The 17,714-nt window shown below is 57.3% G+C and overlaps 1 protein-coding gene and 1 long non-coding RNA gene across 9 annotated transcripts; one reads left to right on the forward strand and one right to left on the reverse strand.

Moving 5' to 3' along the window:
* The first annotated feature begins 1,451 nt into the window (after positions 1 to 1,451).
* LOC124417316 lies at positions 1,452 to 7,387 on the forward strand. The gene is made up of 2 exons (XR_006931848.1): positions 1,452 to 2,720; positions 6,115 to 7,387. It is a non-coding gene; the product is annotated as an uncharacterized LOC124417316 (long non-coding RNA).
* On the reverse strand, positions 2,536 to 15,999 carry LOC772381. Of its 8 annotated transcripts, XM_015296141.4 has the most exons (8): positions 15,810 to 15,989; positions 9,447 to 9,520; positions 8,847 to 9,095; positions 7,864 to 8,021; positions 7,107 to 7,353; positions 6,122 to 6,243; positions 5,295 to 5,441; positions 2,536 to 3,475 (listed from the first exon to the last, which is right to left on the reverse strand). In XM_015296141.4, exons 3-8 carry the CDS (start codon positions 9,053 to 9,055, stop codon positions 3,420 to 3,422), a joined length of 939 nt encoding a protein of 312 aa, XP_015151627.2. In that variant the 5' UTR covers positions 9,056 to 9,095; positions 9,447 to 9,520; positions 15,810 to 15,989; the 3' UTR covers positions 2,536 to 3,419. The 8 variants fall into 8 exon arrangements, with proteins under 8 accessions (XP_015151627.2, XP_040506444.1, XP_040506446.1 ...); XM_040650510.2 differs by having other exon boundaries at positions 2,536 to 5,441; positions 9,005 to 9,107; positions 15,810 to 15,999; XM_040650512.2 differs by having other exon boundaries at positions 2,536 to 5,441; positions 9,005 to 9,095; positions 15,810 to 15,998.
* Between the last annotated feature and the right edge of the window lie 1,715 nt (positions 16,000 to 17,714).

Below are 17,714 nucleotides of genomic sequence, written 5' to 3' on the forward strand. Positions count from 1 at the left end.
CTCCCTTTTCCCTTCCCCTCCTGTTGCTGACGTTGCCGCTGTCAATCACGTCCCCACAGAGCAGCTCCGGCCCGCTCCGCCGGGCCCGTTCCGCTCGCCCCGGCCCCGCTCCCGCCCGACGGCCCCGGCCCAACGCTGGGCACCGGTCCTGGGTACCGAGCACCGGCTCACGGCGCACCGGGCTCGGCCCGAGGCCTCTGCTTAGCTCTGCACGGGGCCTGCGGCGAGTGGGGCCGCCCGGGCTGCGTCTCGCTGCGGAGAGGCACCGGGGAAGGAGGGTGCACCCCCAGCCCCGCAGACCCCTCCAGACCCCGGCGGGCCCGGTGCTCCCTGCATGCGGGTGGAGGAGAGCTGGGGGCTGCAGAACAGAGGCCACGGGTCGGGGGTCGGGTGTGAGACCTCTGGCCCTGCTGCACTGCGAATCGTCCCTGCTGCTCCGAGTGGGGGAATAGGGACGGATTTGAGGTGCGGGTCTCCCCAACGGACCGCCCGCTGTGGAGGGGACACGCTGTGCCCCCGCACACGGCACAGACGAAGCGGTGGCTGCAGGGCCCGGGCCGCTCCTCCGGCACTGCCCCGAGGTGAGAGCGGCTGCGGCGGGGATGCTGTGCCGGTGGCGCACAGCACAGGGCCGGGGCCCCCACAGGCTCTGACCGCGGCCTTCTCGGGGTTCCCACCGCCGGGAGAAACCCAGGGAGCATAGACGGTCACCGAGGGCTGTCGCGACTCAATGGATCGCATCTCTCTGCTATCGCGATTACCAAAAGCAATCCCGTTCACCTCGCACCCCCCCGCAGCCGAAACGCATACCCATAGGGATGTGCTACCCCATGTCGCGACAACCCGCAGTGCTCTGAAGCAGCCTATATCGCACAGCCCCTCCGGAACCAGAGGCCGCTTACCCAAACCGGGCTCAGCGGGCTGCAGCCATGGGCCATCAGGCCTTTCCGGGGCAGGAGTTTCGTTTTTTATGGTTTTTTAAATACGGTTGTTTTTTTTTTTTTTTTTTTCTTTTCCTAAAAGTGAATTTCAACCTAAACTCACTCCCACCATCACGTGGTGCCGAAATTGGGAACAGGAGCGGAATAAAAAGTAAACTGGGGTCAACCTCTTAATGAACCTTTTCTCCGCTCGTACGGAAAAATGGGAAAAAAAAAAAAAAAAAGAAAGAAAGAAAGAAAGAAGGAAAGAAACAGGAAAAATAAATATATAAATAGAAAGAAAGACCGACCAGGGCCGGGCAGAGCGGGCCGTGCGGGCGGGGGAGCAGCGCGGAGCTGACGGCAGGTGAGAGCGGACCCCGACGTGAGCCCGGGGGGGTCGGGTGAGGGGTACCGAACCTCGGAGCCGGGCTCGTGGCTCTGCCCGAGGCTCTGCCCGGGGTCAGCGGCTGCGCGGTGATACGATTTCGGTGTCGGCTGTGTGCTGGTGCTCGGCTTTGTTTGGGTTTTGCCTCCCTCCACCCCTTCCTCCCGCAGCTGCAATCACGGGCGTTTCCTCCTCTTTCCTACGTTCAGGGCAGTTTTTGTCTCTCAAGCAAAAACGGCTGTGGGGGGGGGGGGCGATCCCGAGTGGGGAGTATTTGATTAAAACAAAGCCGAAGTCCCCCCCTCCTCCCCTCCAGCCCCGGCACTCCCCGTTTGTAGAAGAGGGGCCGCTTCGGGCCTTTCTCGGGCCGGGGCTGTCCGTGCCCGGAACGCCGTCCACCTGCGCACAGCGGTCAGCGCCCCGCGGCTCTCCGACCGCAACGTCGGGGCCGGGGCCGTCCGGGCTGGGAGAGGCCGCGGCCGCTCCCGCCACCTCAGCGTCCCCGTATCCGCGGTGCTTCCAAGAGGCTCCGGCAATCCACGGCGAGGCTCCAATCCACCCCGACTGTCATCACCCGGCAGATAAACGGCCGGATCCCCGACGGCAGGGTGGCTCCTATTCGTGGCTCATCATCGCCGAGTCCAGGGAGCAGGCAAAGGGGGGAGGATAAGCCCTGCTTCCAGAGACCGGCTCTCCACACCACTCATCACTGTCACCGAGCTCATGCCTTGGCCCCGAACACCGTCGATTAATAAAAGCTCACTGTCGCTTTTCTCTAATAATTACAGTCGCGGGCCGGGGGAAAGAAAAATAAAAAAAAAGAAGAAGAAGAAAAACAAAACAAAGCAAAACAAAACCCGAAAAGGCTGCGGCTGCGCGCTACCTGCGGGGATGCCCTGCCGCGCAGCCGTTGCCGGTGCGGCTCTCCTTTATTGTTTCTTTTCCCCCCCAAATGCGATGAACCTCGCGGAGCTGCCAGCCCCGACGGCCGCCCCGACGGGGGGTGGGGAGCCGCGGCCGTGCGCTTTGGCACGGAGCTGTCGGCTGCAGCGGGAGCGCAGCGGTTCGCACCGCCGCTGCGGGTTTGAATGGCTGAGGGCTGAGAAAAGGTGGCAGGATTTGGCCAGAGAAAACGCGGCGAGTACGGAGAGCAACCGCTGAGTTCTGTTCTCGGGAGGAATCGCAGAGCACCAAAGCCGGGCTTCTCGACAGGGCCAGCGCCAAATCTCTAATAACGGTGTAATACGTTTATTTCTGCCATACAAGGACTTACAGACCTCGCTGCGAGCTTCTGGCTCACGTTGCTTTCCCCCTCCATCCCTCAGGCTCTGATGCCACGGGCCGGGCACTGCGCTCCGGGCCGAGAGGGGAACCCGAAATCGGAACGCCCAGAACCGACGGCAGAAAGCGGGGTAAGCTGCAGCCCTTCCACCTCCAGCATCTGCCCGAGAGAGGTGCGATGAGAGGGGACTGAGGGCTGCGCGGCTCTGAACGCGACGGTTTTGCACCGCAGAACCGTCCGATGGAGTCTCTGCGTGCGCCCGCGGCTCCGGCGCTTTGTTACGGCCCATCGAGTAAATGTTTTAACGAATGCTTAATGGCACTGCGAAGCGCTGCGGTCCTCCGTCCTGCACCGATGGCTGCGGGCAGTGGGGCAGCGAGAGAAGCAGCCACGTGTGGTTTGCTTTAAGTCTTCGGGGGATATTTGATAGTTACGTTGCGCCGAACGCTCTCACCCCCTCGGAATCTCAGTTCGTTGTGCGACCGCTGAGATTAAACGGCGGTCGTCTGCCCGGAATATTGGTGAGGGTTGAATTATTTCACAAACGAAAAGAAACAATCGCAGAACCCTTTTAGTTTTTAAACCGAGCCCGGATTTTGCCACGATGCTCCGGATTTACGCTTTCAGATTTTTACTCTTCGAAGTGGCGTTCAGAAAAATAACGCTCCCAATCCGTTGTGCGTTTTCTTTTTCGTGTACGAAAATAAAAGTCATTGGTGTGAGCGGGGGGATGGTGTAGGAAGGAGTGGTGCGGGGTTCGGTGCATGGAGAGCATCGCAGGGAGGCTGCAGGGAGGCTGTCCTGCTGGTTCCCAGCCCGAGCTCTGATTTCACTGCCAAATGTACCCCCAAAACGGTCCTTTCTGCTTTGCAATCGCTTTTTTTCCTTTTATTATAAAATAGAAAACAAACAAACAAACCACCAAACAATCTGTCAAGATACCCCGTGCTGGAGCGTGGGAGTGGGCCGACAGGGCACAGCGCGAAGCTGGCTTTAGGAACTGAAAGCAGCACAGAGCCCCGAGCCCGGCGCTGGAGGAATTTGAGGCAGCACGGCTTTGTTCCGGCTCTGTGCGTTGCAGCACGGGGCTGAGTGGGCCTGGAGCTTTGGGACAGCCATGTGAAGGCATCGCTCACTGAGCAGGAGGAGGAGAGGGGACCCTCATCCCAAAGCCCTGCACCAGAGCAGGGAACTGCCCTGTGGTGCTGTAGGAGCACTGTGGGTATCGTCATGCTGGGACGGAGGGCACAGAACGAGTCCTGCCCGTAGAGATTGTTGTATTTTTGCTATGGAGGGTAATTTTTTGCTATAGGCAATATCTGTCCTGCAGGGTGAGCAGAGAACGGACAGTGTGAGCCATGCCCAGCACTGTGCACACCCTGGCACTGAGCAAGGATGCATGGTGAGCCCCAGCACTGCTCTGCAGCACTGCCTGAGGCCCTGGGGGTCAGTTGGCTGCATTCAAATGCTGTGCTCACCACAGCATGGGCTGGGTCCCAACGCTCACAGGCAGAGCAGGGCAGTGCCTGGGCAGCACCACCACGCTCCAGGAGCAATGTTCCCACTGTTTGCCTTCACATCCCACTGCTCTTTAGGCAAAAGCATCCTCAGCCATCCTCACACCCACCACCTCCACACAAGGCCCTGCTCCTGGCCAGAGCTCCTTTCAGCCTTTTGCACCACAGTGCTGCCCATGGGGGAATCTCCTCTTCCACCTCCTCCTCCTCTCTGGAGTGGGGCCAGATGCTGCCAGCAGCCCTGGGTGTGGGAGGGACATCCCAACCATAGGGCTCAGACTGAGCCAAACTGGGAGTATGGAGAGGGGTCAGTGCTGCCCCTGTTCCCCCCTACATCACCCCAGGGCAGATCTAAACTAGCTGGAGCTCAGGGGTTGGGAAGGGAGGAGGGGAGGGGAAAGCAGTGCCCAGAGATGGAGCAAGAGGCACCAGAGAGGAGGATGGATGCAATGGAGGAAGGCAAGGTGAGAGAAGGAGGACTGGGGGGGAAGGCAGCAGGATGGAGGCTGTGGGGAAAGATTTTGGGGGCAGCATTGGGTTTCTGCCCCATAGCATTGGGATGGGATTTCCTCCTGGGCTTCTTGCACCGGGTTCAATCCCAGTCCCCACGTGGCTGTGGCCCTGCACTGTGCCCCTCAGCTGCAGCAGCACCAGATCAGTTCTCGTCTCCACATTGGGCACTTTGCTCCTCACCCCTGGGAGAGGGCAATGTCTTGGCATGCTTCTGATACACTGGAAGCAGGGAGAGCTGTAAAAGACATCGTCCCATTCCTGGGGGGAGGCTCAGTAAGGAAAGGAAATGAGAACAAACCAGGGCCAGGCCTGGAAATAGGGGGTTTGCTGCTGGTGGGATGGGGTTTGCTGTGAGACCCCAAAGTTGCTGTTTGGAATGGGGGGAGCAGGAGCTGGGGATCTGCCCTGCCTGCTGTGCTGCTGGCTTCTGCAAGGAGGAAGGATGGCTGGGAGTCATTAAGCAGAGACTGAAGGCATTGCTTACGGAGATGTCTGGGAAAGGGCCATTTCAGGCCCTGCTGTGTGCAGGGTCTGGGGTCAGGAGGGGCAATGGCTCAATGCCTCAATGCTGCTCTGGGGCACAGGGAGCCCACAGCAATTCCCTGTCTGTGGTGGGAGACCCAGCTGGCTCCTGCAAAACAGGGGACAAAGGATCACCAAAAATGCAGCCTTACCTCTGTATCTGTAGCTCTGAGTACCGACGTGGCTGAGGCAGCCCGGCCAGATGAGGATGCTGTGTGCCTTCATCAGTGGGTGTGCTCCGTGTTGTGCAGTGGGAACACCGAGATGGATGGGGAAGGGGCTTCTTAGACACACTGCGCCTGAAATAAATGGATAGGGTGGAATTTTTACAGCCCATAGGGGTGGCAGGAGGTGCTGTTCACACCCACTGTGCCCCCAGCGCTCAGTGCAGTGGGAAATCAGCAGCTGGGTGTCCCTTCCCCATTCCCCTGCTTTGCCATTCTGCACTGAAGCTTCAGCTGCAAGAATCCTCACTGAGAGACATCGGTGAGTGTTTCACACATGAGCACCCTTCCCTAGCCACAGGGTTATAGTAAAGGTTGGGAAAAGAAGGAAGTGCTGTGCTGGCATGTTGGCAGTGAATCAAAGAAAATGACATTAATTAAAGCATATGTTAAGAATAGGAAATTAAGCTAAAGTAACATTTCATCCACAGCATCTTCTCCGGGCACTTTAGAAAGGGGATAAGTTTACGGTAGGGAAAGAGAAATGAGGAGGCTGGTGCAGGGGATGGATGTGTGGGGAGTGAGAAGAATTAGAGCAGAGCTTTAAAAGCCTTAAGCTATACACTGAAGGTCACGTGTGCTCCCTGGGTTTGTTTGGAGCTGTGAGTGAAAGGGAGGGCTGTGGGTGCAGGCTGGCACAGACAGTACCCCCAGCCCCAAAATCTTAGTGCAGCCCTCAGCAGGCTCAGGTGGATGTCAGCACCCCACTGTGCAGATTTACTCTTTCTCTTTTGCTTTTCTCAATCAGAACTTACCGAAACTCAGCACGCAGCCCATGGCAGCCAGCAGCAGTGGGGAAACTGAGGCACAGCGTGGCTGACAGCTCCGTGACCGGTGCTGAGCACTCAGCAGGGATGGGTGCACCACCGGGGCTGACCTGCAATCAATCACAGTTCATGTCCCTTCAGCATCGCAGGGCTGGGTTATTTCTGGCTCCTCGTGGCCTCAGAGCCCTCTCGGTGCTGGGATGTGCACATGGCTGAAGTCAAAGGGCAACATGGGCCCACATGGCCTGGGAGTGGGACTCACAGCCCAAGGCCGTCGGGATGTGCAGCGGGATGGGATCAGGGCTGACTTTCTGTTCTGGAACCCCCAGCCATGCATCCACCTTGCGATGGGCAGTGTGAGTGCTGAGCTCCGGATGGAAGAAGACAGCAGCAGCTGCCTGGAGTGCACTCACAGAGCGGCTGCATTTCTTCCCCCTGAGCCGTAAATCGCGGGCTGGGGCCGGCGGCATCCCTCTCGTGGTCGCCCCGGGATGAGTTACGAGGAGAGAGCTCCGCAGCCAGGGCTTTGCTCCAGGGCCCTCCCAAGAGCCATTCTCCTCCTTTTTCCACCCCAAACCACACTGCTGCCCCACTGGGGTCTCTCCAGCCCCACTGCAGGACCCCACGCTCCCGGCGCTCCTCCGCTCCCCGTCCTCCCGCAGCCGCGGCGAGCGGGCAGATGTCTTGCTGACAGCTTCAGGAACACCTTGTAGCAGTTGCGGTGATTCCTGAGATCCATTGCTTCCCATTTCAATTCACACATCATGATTTCTAAACCTCAGCCCGCACCTTCCCTTCGCGGCTCCCTACCTCCAGCCCGCCAGCACTGGGAGCAATGGTGATGGGGACATAGGGAAGGGGACCTGGTTCATCCTTGCCTGACCACCACCTCCCGCCATGCCATGCCTTAGGGAGAGCCCCACACCCCGCCAAAAAAATAGGCACAATCAGCAAAATGCGGGCTGGGAGGCACCTGGAGGGCAGTGAGGGGACGGTGCTCCTTTCTGGGGACCCAGGGCTGAGCCGCTGTGTTCCCCTGTGCTGTGTGGCTGTGGTAGAGGCTTGGCCTCGGGGTGATAAAAGCGGCGTGTTTTTCCAATTAGAAGAGCCAAATGTCTTTTCCTGCCAGCATTCAGCCCAGCCTAACATGCGATGTCTACATCTTAACCTTGAAGAAGCCTCCAGAGACGCTGCTAAATAAATCAACGCGGCTCCACGTGCTGGAAAACAGAACCAATAAATAACTTCAGAACAGCTTTTCTGTTTACTGTATGAAATCCCCGCTCTTGGCCACCCTGTTCCAAAACAGCTCGGCAAAATAAAGGCAAAAAGAAACACCAGCAGCACTGTAGGGCAGCAGCCACCAGCACAGGGCTGGCTGCAGGTGTGGGGCCCACTCCCCACTGACCTCTGGGATTTGGGGCAGAGTGTGTCTGTGCAGTGTTTCAAAAGCATTAATGGAGGTAATAACAAGAATAAAAAACGCACCCTGCAAAACAGCCTCCTAGTGCTGTTCTCCTGTGGCAAGGAGGATGCTGGAGTGAAACCCGCAGGGGATGCTCACAAAGTCCTGTTTGGTCCCCAGGAGCCATGGGATGCATTGGGGTGCTCAGCAGCATCGCTGGCTCCGGTTGTGCCCCCACACGTGCCAGATGCTGAAGGACAACCCCAGGCTGTTCAGAGCAGCAGCAGTTCCTCCTCTTTTACACCAATAATAAATATGCCTTTACCTTTAGCATAAAAGAAGTTTGCAGCAGCTGCTAAAAGGGGACATATAAAGGCATCTTCCTGCTTCCTGGGGCAGAGAGGTCTCATGGAGGTGTTCAGTGTGGATGGATGCCTGGGGAGTCCTTCTGACATCTCAGCAGAGGGAACAGCAGAACAGAGCCTGTTGGAGAGGAGCATTAGCAGAATTCAGCCATGTAAGACAAATCACTGCAACCCAATGCAACAGGCAGGTCCAGCTCCCTTCGTACTGGAAGCCCCTGACCCAAAGCAGTCTGCTGTGTGGGGGCTGAGCTCCACAGCCCCCCTGGGCCGTGCACCGGCTGAAACCCCATCCCCAGACCACGGTCACGGGGAGCTCATCCTCTACAGTAGCCCATCCCAGGGCCATTGAATGGGGATTGATTATTTGTTGATTTATTTTACATGGGATCACCTTCCCTGGACACCAGGAGAGCAGAAGCATCCCAGAGCAAGGAGGGCATGATGGGTCAGGGTCACAATCCTGCAACACACAGGTGATGTACCCACAGCATCGGATGGGCACCACAGCTCCCACACGCTCATCACTGCCCCAGTCACTGTCACCACTGTGTCCCCATTGTGGCACAGGGACGAGGGCAGCCCCACAGTGCCATGGGCTTTGTCACACACAGCAAATAGCAATGGGACAGGTTTAGCAACTGTGGGGCCTTCTGTTCTTCCTTACATCTCGGAGCCATTTCCTTAAATGCTTTACATTATTTATTATGTTTCATTTAACCCCAGCCACGTCCTCCAAATAAAATTTATTTTGCAGCTGTCATTCAGGTTTACTCCAGCCTTAACCTCATAATCCTATTGATTCCCTCATTATTCTCCGGGCGCGGGATTGATTTCATGCCTTCTGTGTTATGGAGAAGACTTTGCTCATTAATCTCACGCGCGTTTACGAATGGCCAGTCCCAGTAATTCATTATTTTCTCCTTCCCCACACAAACTCTGTTACCTTGTCCACTTCACATCTTGATTTTGGGGCATGGACAGCAGTGATTTCTCTCCTGTCTGGCTCCTTTCCGGAGGGAGCGGCGATGGGCAGCCACCCTTGTGTCCTACATCGCCATTGGGTTTGGCCACAGGGACTGTACCCAGATGGCAATTGCATACCTCCAACCCAACATGTTGTTGGCACAGCAGTCCATTGGTGTGGTGTTCCATACAGCCCCATCGGTGCTGGATGTGGAGGAAGACATGACCTCTGTCGTGGAGGCTTAGAGTAAAAAATAGGCAGACACCGTGGGGCAGACACGTCATAAATCCAAGCGGAGGGGCCAATCTCAAATATTTCAGCTCTTTCCCTCCTCCCCCCTATAATATATAATTGTCTTTGTTGGATCAATACAGAGGGGCTTTGTGGAAGGAGGGCGCTTTAAGGGAAGATTAATGTCGTGCATTATGTATGCAGCTAGGAGGAATTCCAATATCCAGCTTCCAGGAGGAAAGGAAAGGCCGGAGAGATGGGATCCTCCTTCCAGGATGGGAGCACGGCACAGCCCACGCCAGAGTTAGGGGTGGGAGATTCTTGTAGGTTTGGACCCCTCACACCTACCTGTGCAAGGCAGCATCCCACCCTCAAGGTGCAGAACGAACATCATTTATCCACAGCAGTCCATCAGCATTGTCCTGGGTACACACACACATAAGCATCATCAGCAAATGAACACCTGGTCTGAAGGCAACAGCCCTGGGCTGAGCCCTCCGCTCAACAGCAGCGCCAATGGTGGCTTCCTTGAGTTGAGCATCCCGCAACCCACAGCCATCATATGGAATACATTTAACCAAACCGAGTTTTGATTAAACACCATAAATATGATTGATTTGGTTACATACCCTCCACATGACAGTCCGTTTAATTTATTTTTTCATTCTGAGTAGGGATGTTGCATTGATCCGAAACATTGGCTTTGACTACCACCGTAAATTCCCATTCTTGGAGACCCGCTGCAGCATTATTAATACTTTTACACTTACCAGCAGTGCTTGGAGGTCAACCCCTGGGCCCTGGGCTGGCACCAGAGGGTGAAGTCCCATTCTCTGTCCCCTTACCAACCCAGCAGCACCCTCAGCCCCATTCGCTGCTCTGTATCCACGTGCTTGGCGTGCTCCATGCACCCTGTTTGCTATCTGCAATCCCACAAACACCCCCACCAAATTTGGAGCAGCGCTACTGCAGATCTCCCTACATCAGCTTCTCTACCTTTCTTCTTAGCAGGGACAGAAAAATACCCCAATTTTTTTTATATTACCAATAAATTGAAAAAAATGCTTTATGTTTTCAACGTAGTCCCAATTTACCGCCGTGGTCATTATCTCGATTGCTGTGTATATTTTATAAGAGACTTCAGTGATAACCACATTGAGCAGTTGGTTTCTCCACAAATTCACTGTTGTCCAGCAGAAGTGATCTCTGCTAACACAGCACCATCAAAAACAGTGCTGAAAAGCACCAGGAAAGCACCTGTCCTCATTAAAACAGTGCTCTGCATAGGAGCACTCAAAGGGAAGAACTCGAATTACTCAGCACTGAACGAGCACAGCCTGAACTGCTCCATCATATATCACCAATCCAGGGCACAGCGATGCTTCTCCACCAGTAACCCACAAAACAAAGCTGGGAAAAGCCATGAGTAACCCACAGACCTGACCTAGGGGGATAAACCACAGCAACCTCCAAACATAGAGGCGGGTATAGATGCATAGCACTGCACACCCATAGCATCCCCAGGAAAGAAATCCTGCTCCTCCAGCAGCAGCCCCAAACCAGCCAAGCATTTCCCCATGGCACACTGACTTGAAAAGATGCATGTAAAGATTTCATAGCCCCTTTTCATCTCATATTTAATGTGCAAGAGTTTCTGTGTGCCCAGGTTAGGTAAACACTGGAGAAGACTGTTTATAGAAATTATACACAGAGCGGTGCTGGTTTAATTTATCAAAAAAGGTTTTGTTGAAATCAATTTATTTTACAGCGAAACCCACTTAAACCTGTTTGAGGGATGACTGCGTTTAACCAGCCCTGTTTGTCACCCCAAAGGACAGCACTGAGATATCATCTGCCAGGGTAAATAGTGCCAAACATCCACAGAGATGGGATCTCAGGAGCTGGGCCAGGAGAGGGGCACTGCCACCACTGTCCCCTGACAATGGGTCCCAAATAGGTGACACTGGTGGGTGCTGGGCTTTACTGGGGGCTCTCAGCCCCGAAGAGATGGCTGTGCCCCCTGGCATGGGGTGCAGGGATGCTCTGCACGAGGTGGGATGGTGCAGTGTGGTGGCATTGTGGCTGGAGAGGCCATGATAGCACCGAGTATGGGACAGATGTGCTCAGGGATGGGCTCCCAGGTGGGGGACATCTCTCCACTAGCTGTATCCCCAGCATTACCAGACTGATGGCTGCTGGGACATCACTCTCGTACGTGTGACTGGATCACCGTTACTTAGAAATAATCATCGTAATAGGAGTCACCCAGTGGCCGTTCCTGAGGCTCACGATGGAGCCGCATCAGTGCTCTCGCATCCCCTCTGCTGGCTCCGTCCTGCTGCAGCACCCAGCGGCAAAGAGAGCCCAGTTGGAAGCGCTCAGAGCACAGAGGGAACACCGCATTTCTCCCTTAACACAGCTCAGATAAACATACATTAACTTCCCCCATTCAACGGGGACAAAACGAGCAGACACATGGATTTGAAAGACACACCCAAGAGTTGATCTCAGCGAGCAGCCGGGCTGGGAGGGGGCTTCATTCATTCATTCATTCCCCACCCAGGGGGCAGCAGCCAGGTACAGAGCTCTGGGAGGTTCCCAGCCTCTGCCTCGGATGTACTGATAGGCAAGGGCTGGAAAAAGAAGAAGGGATGGGATAAGGAAAGCTGTGCTTTGGAAGCAACTGATACAAAATCCACTGAGGAAGAACGAATATTGCCTCGTCAACAGGGGGAGCGATTTGAAATTCTATGGGAAAGGTGGATAAAACCTGGAAAGCATAACGGCCGGCTCTGATTTCAAAGTCCATGGTAGCATTCCAAGGCAGAGCTTTAAAATTAGAAACAGTGCACAAAGTTACTTTTCCATCGAAATGTCATGTTTTCCTCGAGAAGAGCTTTTTCCATCTCAGGAATGCGTTCTGCCACCGAGCAGTGAGTGCTCTCCAAACAGATTTGCTGCAGCAAGAGCTCCCAGAAAAAGCAGAGCACCACTGCTGAATGCTCTGCAAACACGGAGCTGTAAGGGAGCAGCATGAGGTTTGCTGCTCATCCCTGAGCACTGCGCCCCTTCTCAGTAGGGGGACAAGAGGGATTTGGAGCAGGAGCATCACCAGCAGTGCCCATCACCACCCCAGGGCCAAGGGCAGAGGACAGCTCTCCACCTCCCCATGGGATTCCAGCACACAGGGAGGTGCGGGGGCCCATCCCTGCCAGCACCCAGCCTGGGGAAGGGGGGGGACGATGACAAAGCCCCCGTCCTGCCGGCGCCGTCCCCCCCAGCCGCCCCACACAGCCCCGCTTTGAAGCTGTGCCGGGGCTGGCGGCAGTGCTGGGGCTGGAAGGGATGGACGGCTTTGAAACTCGGAGCGAGATGAAAAGCAGCCGGAAGCGCATCCAACGGGTGACTGCGGGGCCAAGGCTGCTGCTCTGCCAGAGCCTCGCTCCCCTGGGAGCTGCTCGCTCAAGCTCCGCTGCCTGCCCCATCCCTTTCCCTGGAGGTGAGGCTGCAGAGGGCTTCCAGCTGAAGATGCTGAGGTGCTCCCTGCCCAAACCAATGCTCACCCTAAACAGAGGCACACGATGCCAGGGCTGGTTGCTGCCGCTAACAAGCAGATGAGAAACCATTCCCTTCCCACAAAGCTTGGCACTAAGGAGCAGGAGCACCCACGGGCAGCATTAGCTACTTCCCTGCTAGCAGAGCAAGCAAAACTGCAAACCAGGTTTAAAATAGCTGAGGACCTCAGATGGCTTTTTACCTCTTCGATTCCTCCTTCTGCTCCAGCTAAGCTTAATGGATGTGGCTCTGGGAACTGAAACCCCAAACACCTCAGTCCCACAGGGATGGCAGCCCCAGGGCCCTGTGCTCCTGACACAGGGGATGCCCGGGCATTAGGAATACAGGAGACAGGGATTAATGAGATCTGCACTAATGCACGTGATTGTTTATAGGAGCAGCCCCTCCCTAAGCCCGTTAAGCCATTAGGGCTCATCAGGGCTCTGCAGCACTGGACTGCCCAGCAAAGCTGCTGCTCATCTGCACCCACCACAGACCAGGTTGGGCTTGGAGCAGTGGGCAGACATTCTGCCTGGGAGAACCCAGTGAGCAGAGATGTGGCTTTGCCATTTCTCTCTGGGTGCACCCCCTGAAAAACCATCCAGGTACGACAAGCATCACTCCCTGCATGGCATCAGACCAAGAATTGCACCCACACACACTGTGCTGGGCACCCACAGAGCAGACCTGCATCCAGCTCCTGCATGGGGCACAAATCCCCCATATGTGGGCTTCTCCCTGATGGGGGATTTGCAGCACTTGAGGTCAGACCCACCAGTGCCTCCTTGCCTGCCCACAGGGCGCAGCTGGTGCACTGCCTGGCTTTCCTTCCAGCCCTGATGGATTCAGCTGGTTGTGATGGTGCATTCCCTTTTCTTTCTCTCTTTTTTCCCCCCTCCTTCCTAATTGCAAATCTGAATGCTCCTCAAGGAGCTCCCAGAAAAGGAAAAGGTTACCCTGGCCCCAACCCCATGGTGCCAAACAGTCTGCTCTGGCCTCAGCCCCAGCTCTGGGGGAAGCAGACGACCACAGGGCTCTAATCTCCCCACTGCTGCCTGATAATCTGCTGTGCAATTTGCAGATAGGGCAGCGGAGGCTCCAGAGACAGGGTAGGGGGTGAGGTCCCCTTTGTCCATCTTTCCTACAAAGCACTCAGAGCTCCTGCAGCCACAGAACACGGAGTTTGGGCTGCAGATCTGACAGCAGTCATTTGGGGCAATCACCACCATCCTTTCACCTTTCTGGGGGCATTGGTGGAGCCCCAAAACAGAGAAGCACTCAGTCCAGTGGGAGACTTCTTCCCCAGTTGGACCAATAGGGCCAAAAGGAGGATCATGCCCTCATGGTGGGACACAGGGACAGGACCACCCTACAAAGGAGTGGCGTTTCCCAGCGTGTCACCAGTGTGTCACGACAGCAGCACAGCAATTTGCTGTGGAAAAACTGAGATTTCTGCTCAGTTCTTCCCCCACCAGAAGGAAATGGGCTCAGAGGGCTGCAGGCAGGGATGGGTCTGCCTGAAAAACAACAACTGGGAAAAGAAACAAAAATAGATATTTAGAAAAAGAATGCACATCTAGGATGGAAATCCCTACAAACACTCCCTCTCGTGGAGGCTTGTCCCACTGCCCAGCCCTGTTATTTTGAGGCTTTAATGGCCAAACCACCTTCATTTCCTACTGAGCTGAGAGGAAGGCGCAGGATTGGGAAGTGAGGGACACCTGTAGGTATTTACCCCGACCCATCCCTGCTGAGTGCCATTTCTCTTTTAAAGCCATTCTGGGGGGCTGTCCCTGAGCACTGACATCACTTGGGCCGGGGGCAGCGGGAGGATTGCAGAGCTGAGTGGTGCTGCAGCTCGTTACTTCCCAGCCCAGGGATTTATTTCCCAAAAGTCTTTAACTGATTCCCCCAGCTGTATGGGATTTTGCACCGACAACACCTTTCTTCTGGGAACACAGCCAGCATCCCCACAAGGTCATTTTGCAAAGACAATTAGGTGCTCCCCTGACAGCGCTGTCTCATTTTAATTAGATCTCATTTCCTAAGAATTACAGAGCATGCCAGGCCCAGGGCTGGAGGCAACGGCCATTTACTGAAATCAACAGGAGGCAAAGGACAGCTGTACCTGTGCTTATGTCACCGCTCACAGCGATGCCAATTCGATGGGGAATAAAAACAGCCCTTCTGCATGACTTCATCCCTTAATACTCCAGGCGATATAAAACCCAGCGTGCAGAAGGCAGAGCAGCCCCACCTCTGGCTGCTCACTCACGCTTAACTGCCTCGGAGCGAGCGTCCCCTGCTCCCCACGGCGGGGTGGGCACAGCCAAACCCACAGCAAGAGGGCAGCACGGCTGCTCACAGTCTGTCCCGTCCGCCCCGTCGGCAAAGCCCCACCCGGCTGCCCTCCCCCTCGGGTCCGCCCGCGGCGCGGAGCGACGGCACCACCTGGTGGCGGCGTAGGGCGGCCGGGACCCGTAGGAAAAAGCCTTTTCCCCCCCTTTTTCTTCCCCCCTCTCTTCCCATTTTTCCTTTCTTTTTTCCCCACATAAAATATATATATATATATATTTTGGGTTTTTTTTTTTCCCTGTTCCCGCCCCGCTGCCCCTTAGCAGTGCCCGTGGCCGCGCAGAGAGGAACGGTGCGGCCTCTGTGCTGGCAGCCCCCGTCCCGCCCCGTCGGATGCGCGGCTCCAGGCCGTCCTGGGAAAGGGCCGGGTGGGCGCCGCAGGGCGTCGGGCCCGGCTTTCCCTCAGCATCACCCGCTGCTGCAGGCGACGGGAACAAACAGAGAGCCTCCCCTTTCCCCTTTCCCACCCTGTCCTTACAGCGAAGCCGGAGTAACCCGTGCTTGTGGCTCATAGGCAGCTCTACGTCCAAATAAACAGCTCTCGTTTCCAAATAGCGTTTCCATCCCCCCCGCCCCGCTCCCGACACCCGCACAGATCAAAGCAACACTGGGAACAGAGGGGGGCGGACAGTCCAGACGGCAGCTCCCGCACCCCCATCTCACAACCAAACATCTCGCTACAAAGCCAGGCTGCCCGCTCCCCCACCACGTCGGTGCTAGGCTCGGCAACCCCAGCGCTGGGCAAAGAGGAGGAAAAAGGCGGTGGAGAAGGAAACAGGGGCCGGAACAGCCAGTACTGACCTTTCCCAGACAAACAGCAGCAGCACGGAACGAGCCGGCGCCGGGTGCTGCCCCATATATGGCGCACGGCCGCAGGTGCGGGGCCGAGGACGGCCGTCGGGGTGCGCCCCGCCCCGAGCACAGGTGCGCGGGTGCGCAGAGCTCTGCGCGGGTGGGGCTGAGGGCGCGCAGTGGAGCCCCTCGGAGGCTCCGGCGCTGCCCTTTGTGCCTCTCCCCGCCATCGGGGCCGGCAGACAGAGCGGCGACCCCGCGGGTAATTGGGGCTGCGGGGCCGTGCGCGCAACGGAGCGAGTGGAGCCTAATTGGGAGCTGGGGGGGGGGTCGGGGGACACTGCGCATTGTGGCTGCCGCGGGGCTGCGCGCCCGGCTGGCGGGCGCCGGGATGGCACAAAAAGGTCCCCCCTGCATCGGGGTAGAGCGATCCCCTCGGTGCCAAGGATGGGGCTGCAGGGGCGGCCCGTGGAAGTGGTGAAATCCTACAAACCCCACAGAACGGTGACCAAAAGCGGTGTTCCCCCTTTTCCTCCCAACTTGGCAGCACTATGGGTGCTGCCACTGTGTCCCCTCCAGCCACACAGTGTGGATCCGATGTGTTGAGGAGTGGCACTGGGATAACACACACAGGGCAGCAGCACCACGCTGGTTTTGTATCCCATTCCCAGCCCTGCCCAGGTTTGGTCACTGGGCCTAAGGAACAGGGCAAGGATGTGCCAGGCCAACACGTGAGTAAGCACCTCAGCTGGCACCAAGAAAACCTGTGTCACAGCACAACCCTATTGCAGTGCAAGTGATGTGGGTTCCTCACACCTGGGTTTGGCCATGGTGGGGGCCTGGAGCAGCTCAGTTTCTGCACACTCTGCTCCCACCTCCATGTAGAGCTGCAGACCGTCCCCACAGGTCATTGTCACCACCTCTGCAGGGAGCATTCCGCCCCCCCAGCCAGTGAAATGGCATTTGATCCATTTAAACTCCTGTATCCCCCAGCCCAGGCTGCCCCCAGGACAGTGAGACCCCAGTGTGCATCCCCGCTAACACCAGAGCCCGTTAGATGCTCCTCGGGAGCTGTGTTTATTCGGAAATAATCCCACCAGCCCACTCTTAGGGCCTCCCCTTCCCTCCCCTTGTTGAAGCGGTTCCCATTCTGTCGCACTCCACCCCTCCCCCGGCAGAAACAACCGTAGTGCTCAGCCGGGAGCAGCGCTCCTCTCCCGCCGTCGGGGAGCCCGGCCCAAACCCCTCCTTCCTCTCCGACCCCCCCCGCCACCCCGCAGCGCCGTTAGGGGCCGGGGCAGAGCCGGGGGGTGCGTCCGGATGGGGTCGGGCACGGAGGAGCGCGGCGGTACCGCCAGAGGGAGCCCCGCGCACGGCGCTGCGCAGTCCGTGTCCCTCCGCGGGCCGTAAATCTTCCCCGGCGCCGCAGAAGGGTAATTGGTGAAGAAAAGGGCCGCCCGGGCCGGGAGTGGGGGGCGACCCGCGGAACCATCCCGGACGGCGCGGCGGTGCCGGTGCCTTCCGCAGCTTTTCCGCGGACCGGCAGCTCCGCGCTGCGCACCTGCGGCGGGGGCACGGCTCGGAGCACCGGGCCGCCTTCTAGCGCTGCGTGCGCACGTCGGGGCTCTCCGTCGGTCACGGCGGCCGCCGTCCGGGCGGGCAGGAGCCGCGGCTCCGCGCTGGGGCCGGGGGAGCTGTGGGGAGAGCGCGGCCCTTCCGCCGCCGCGGGGAACCGAGCGCTGCGCACCTGCGGACGGGGCGGCCCCGACGGGGCGGTCCGGCCCTGGGTGTGCTCCCACTGCAGCGCCGGGAATGCATCAGGTGGGAGCCGGCAGCTCTTCTCCGGGTACTTTTTTATTGAAAGACGCGAGCGAAGTGACGGGAACCAAACAGAGAGACGCCCGAACAACCAGC

Source organism: Gallus gallus, chromosome 19, assembly GCF_016699485.2.
Source record: "Gallus gallus isolate bGalGal1 chromosome 19, bGalGal1.mat.broiler.GRCg7b, whole genome shotgun sequence".
Taxonomy (NCBI): Eukaryota; Metazoa; Chordata; class Aves; order Galliformes; family Phasianidae; genus Gallus; species Gallus gallus.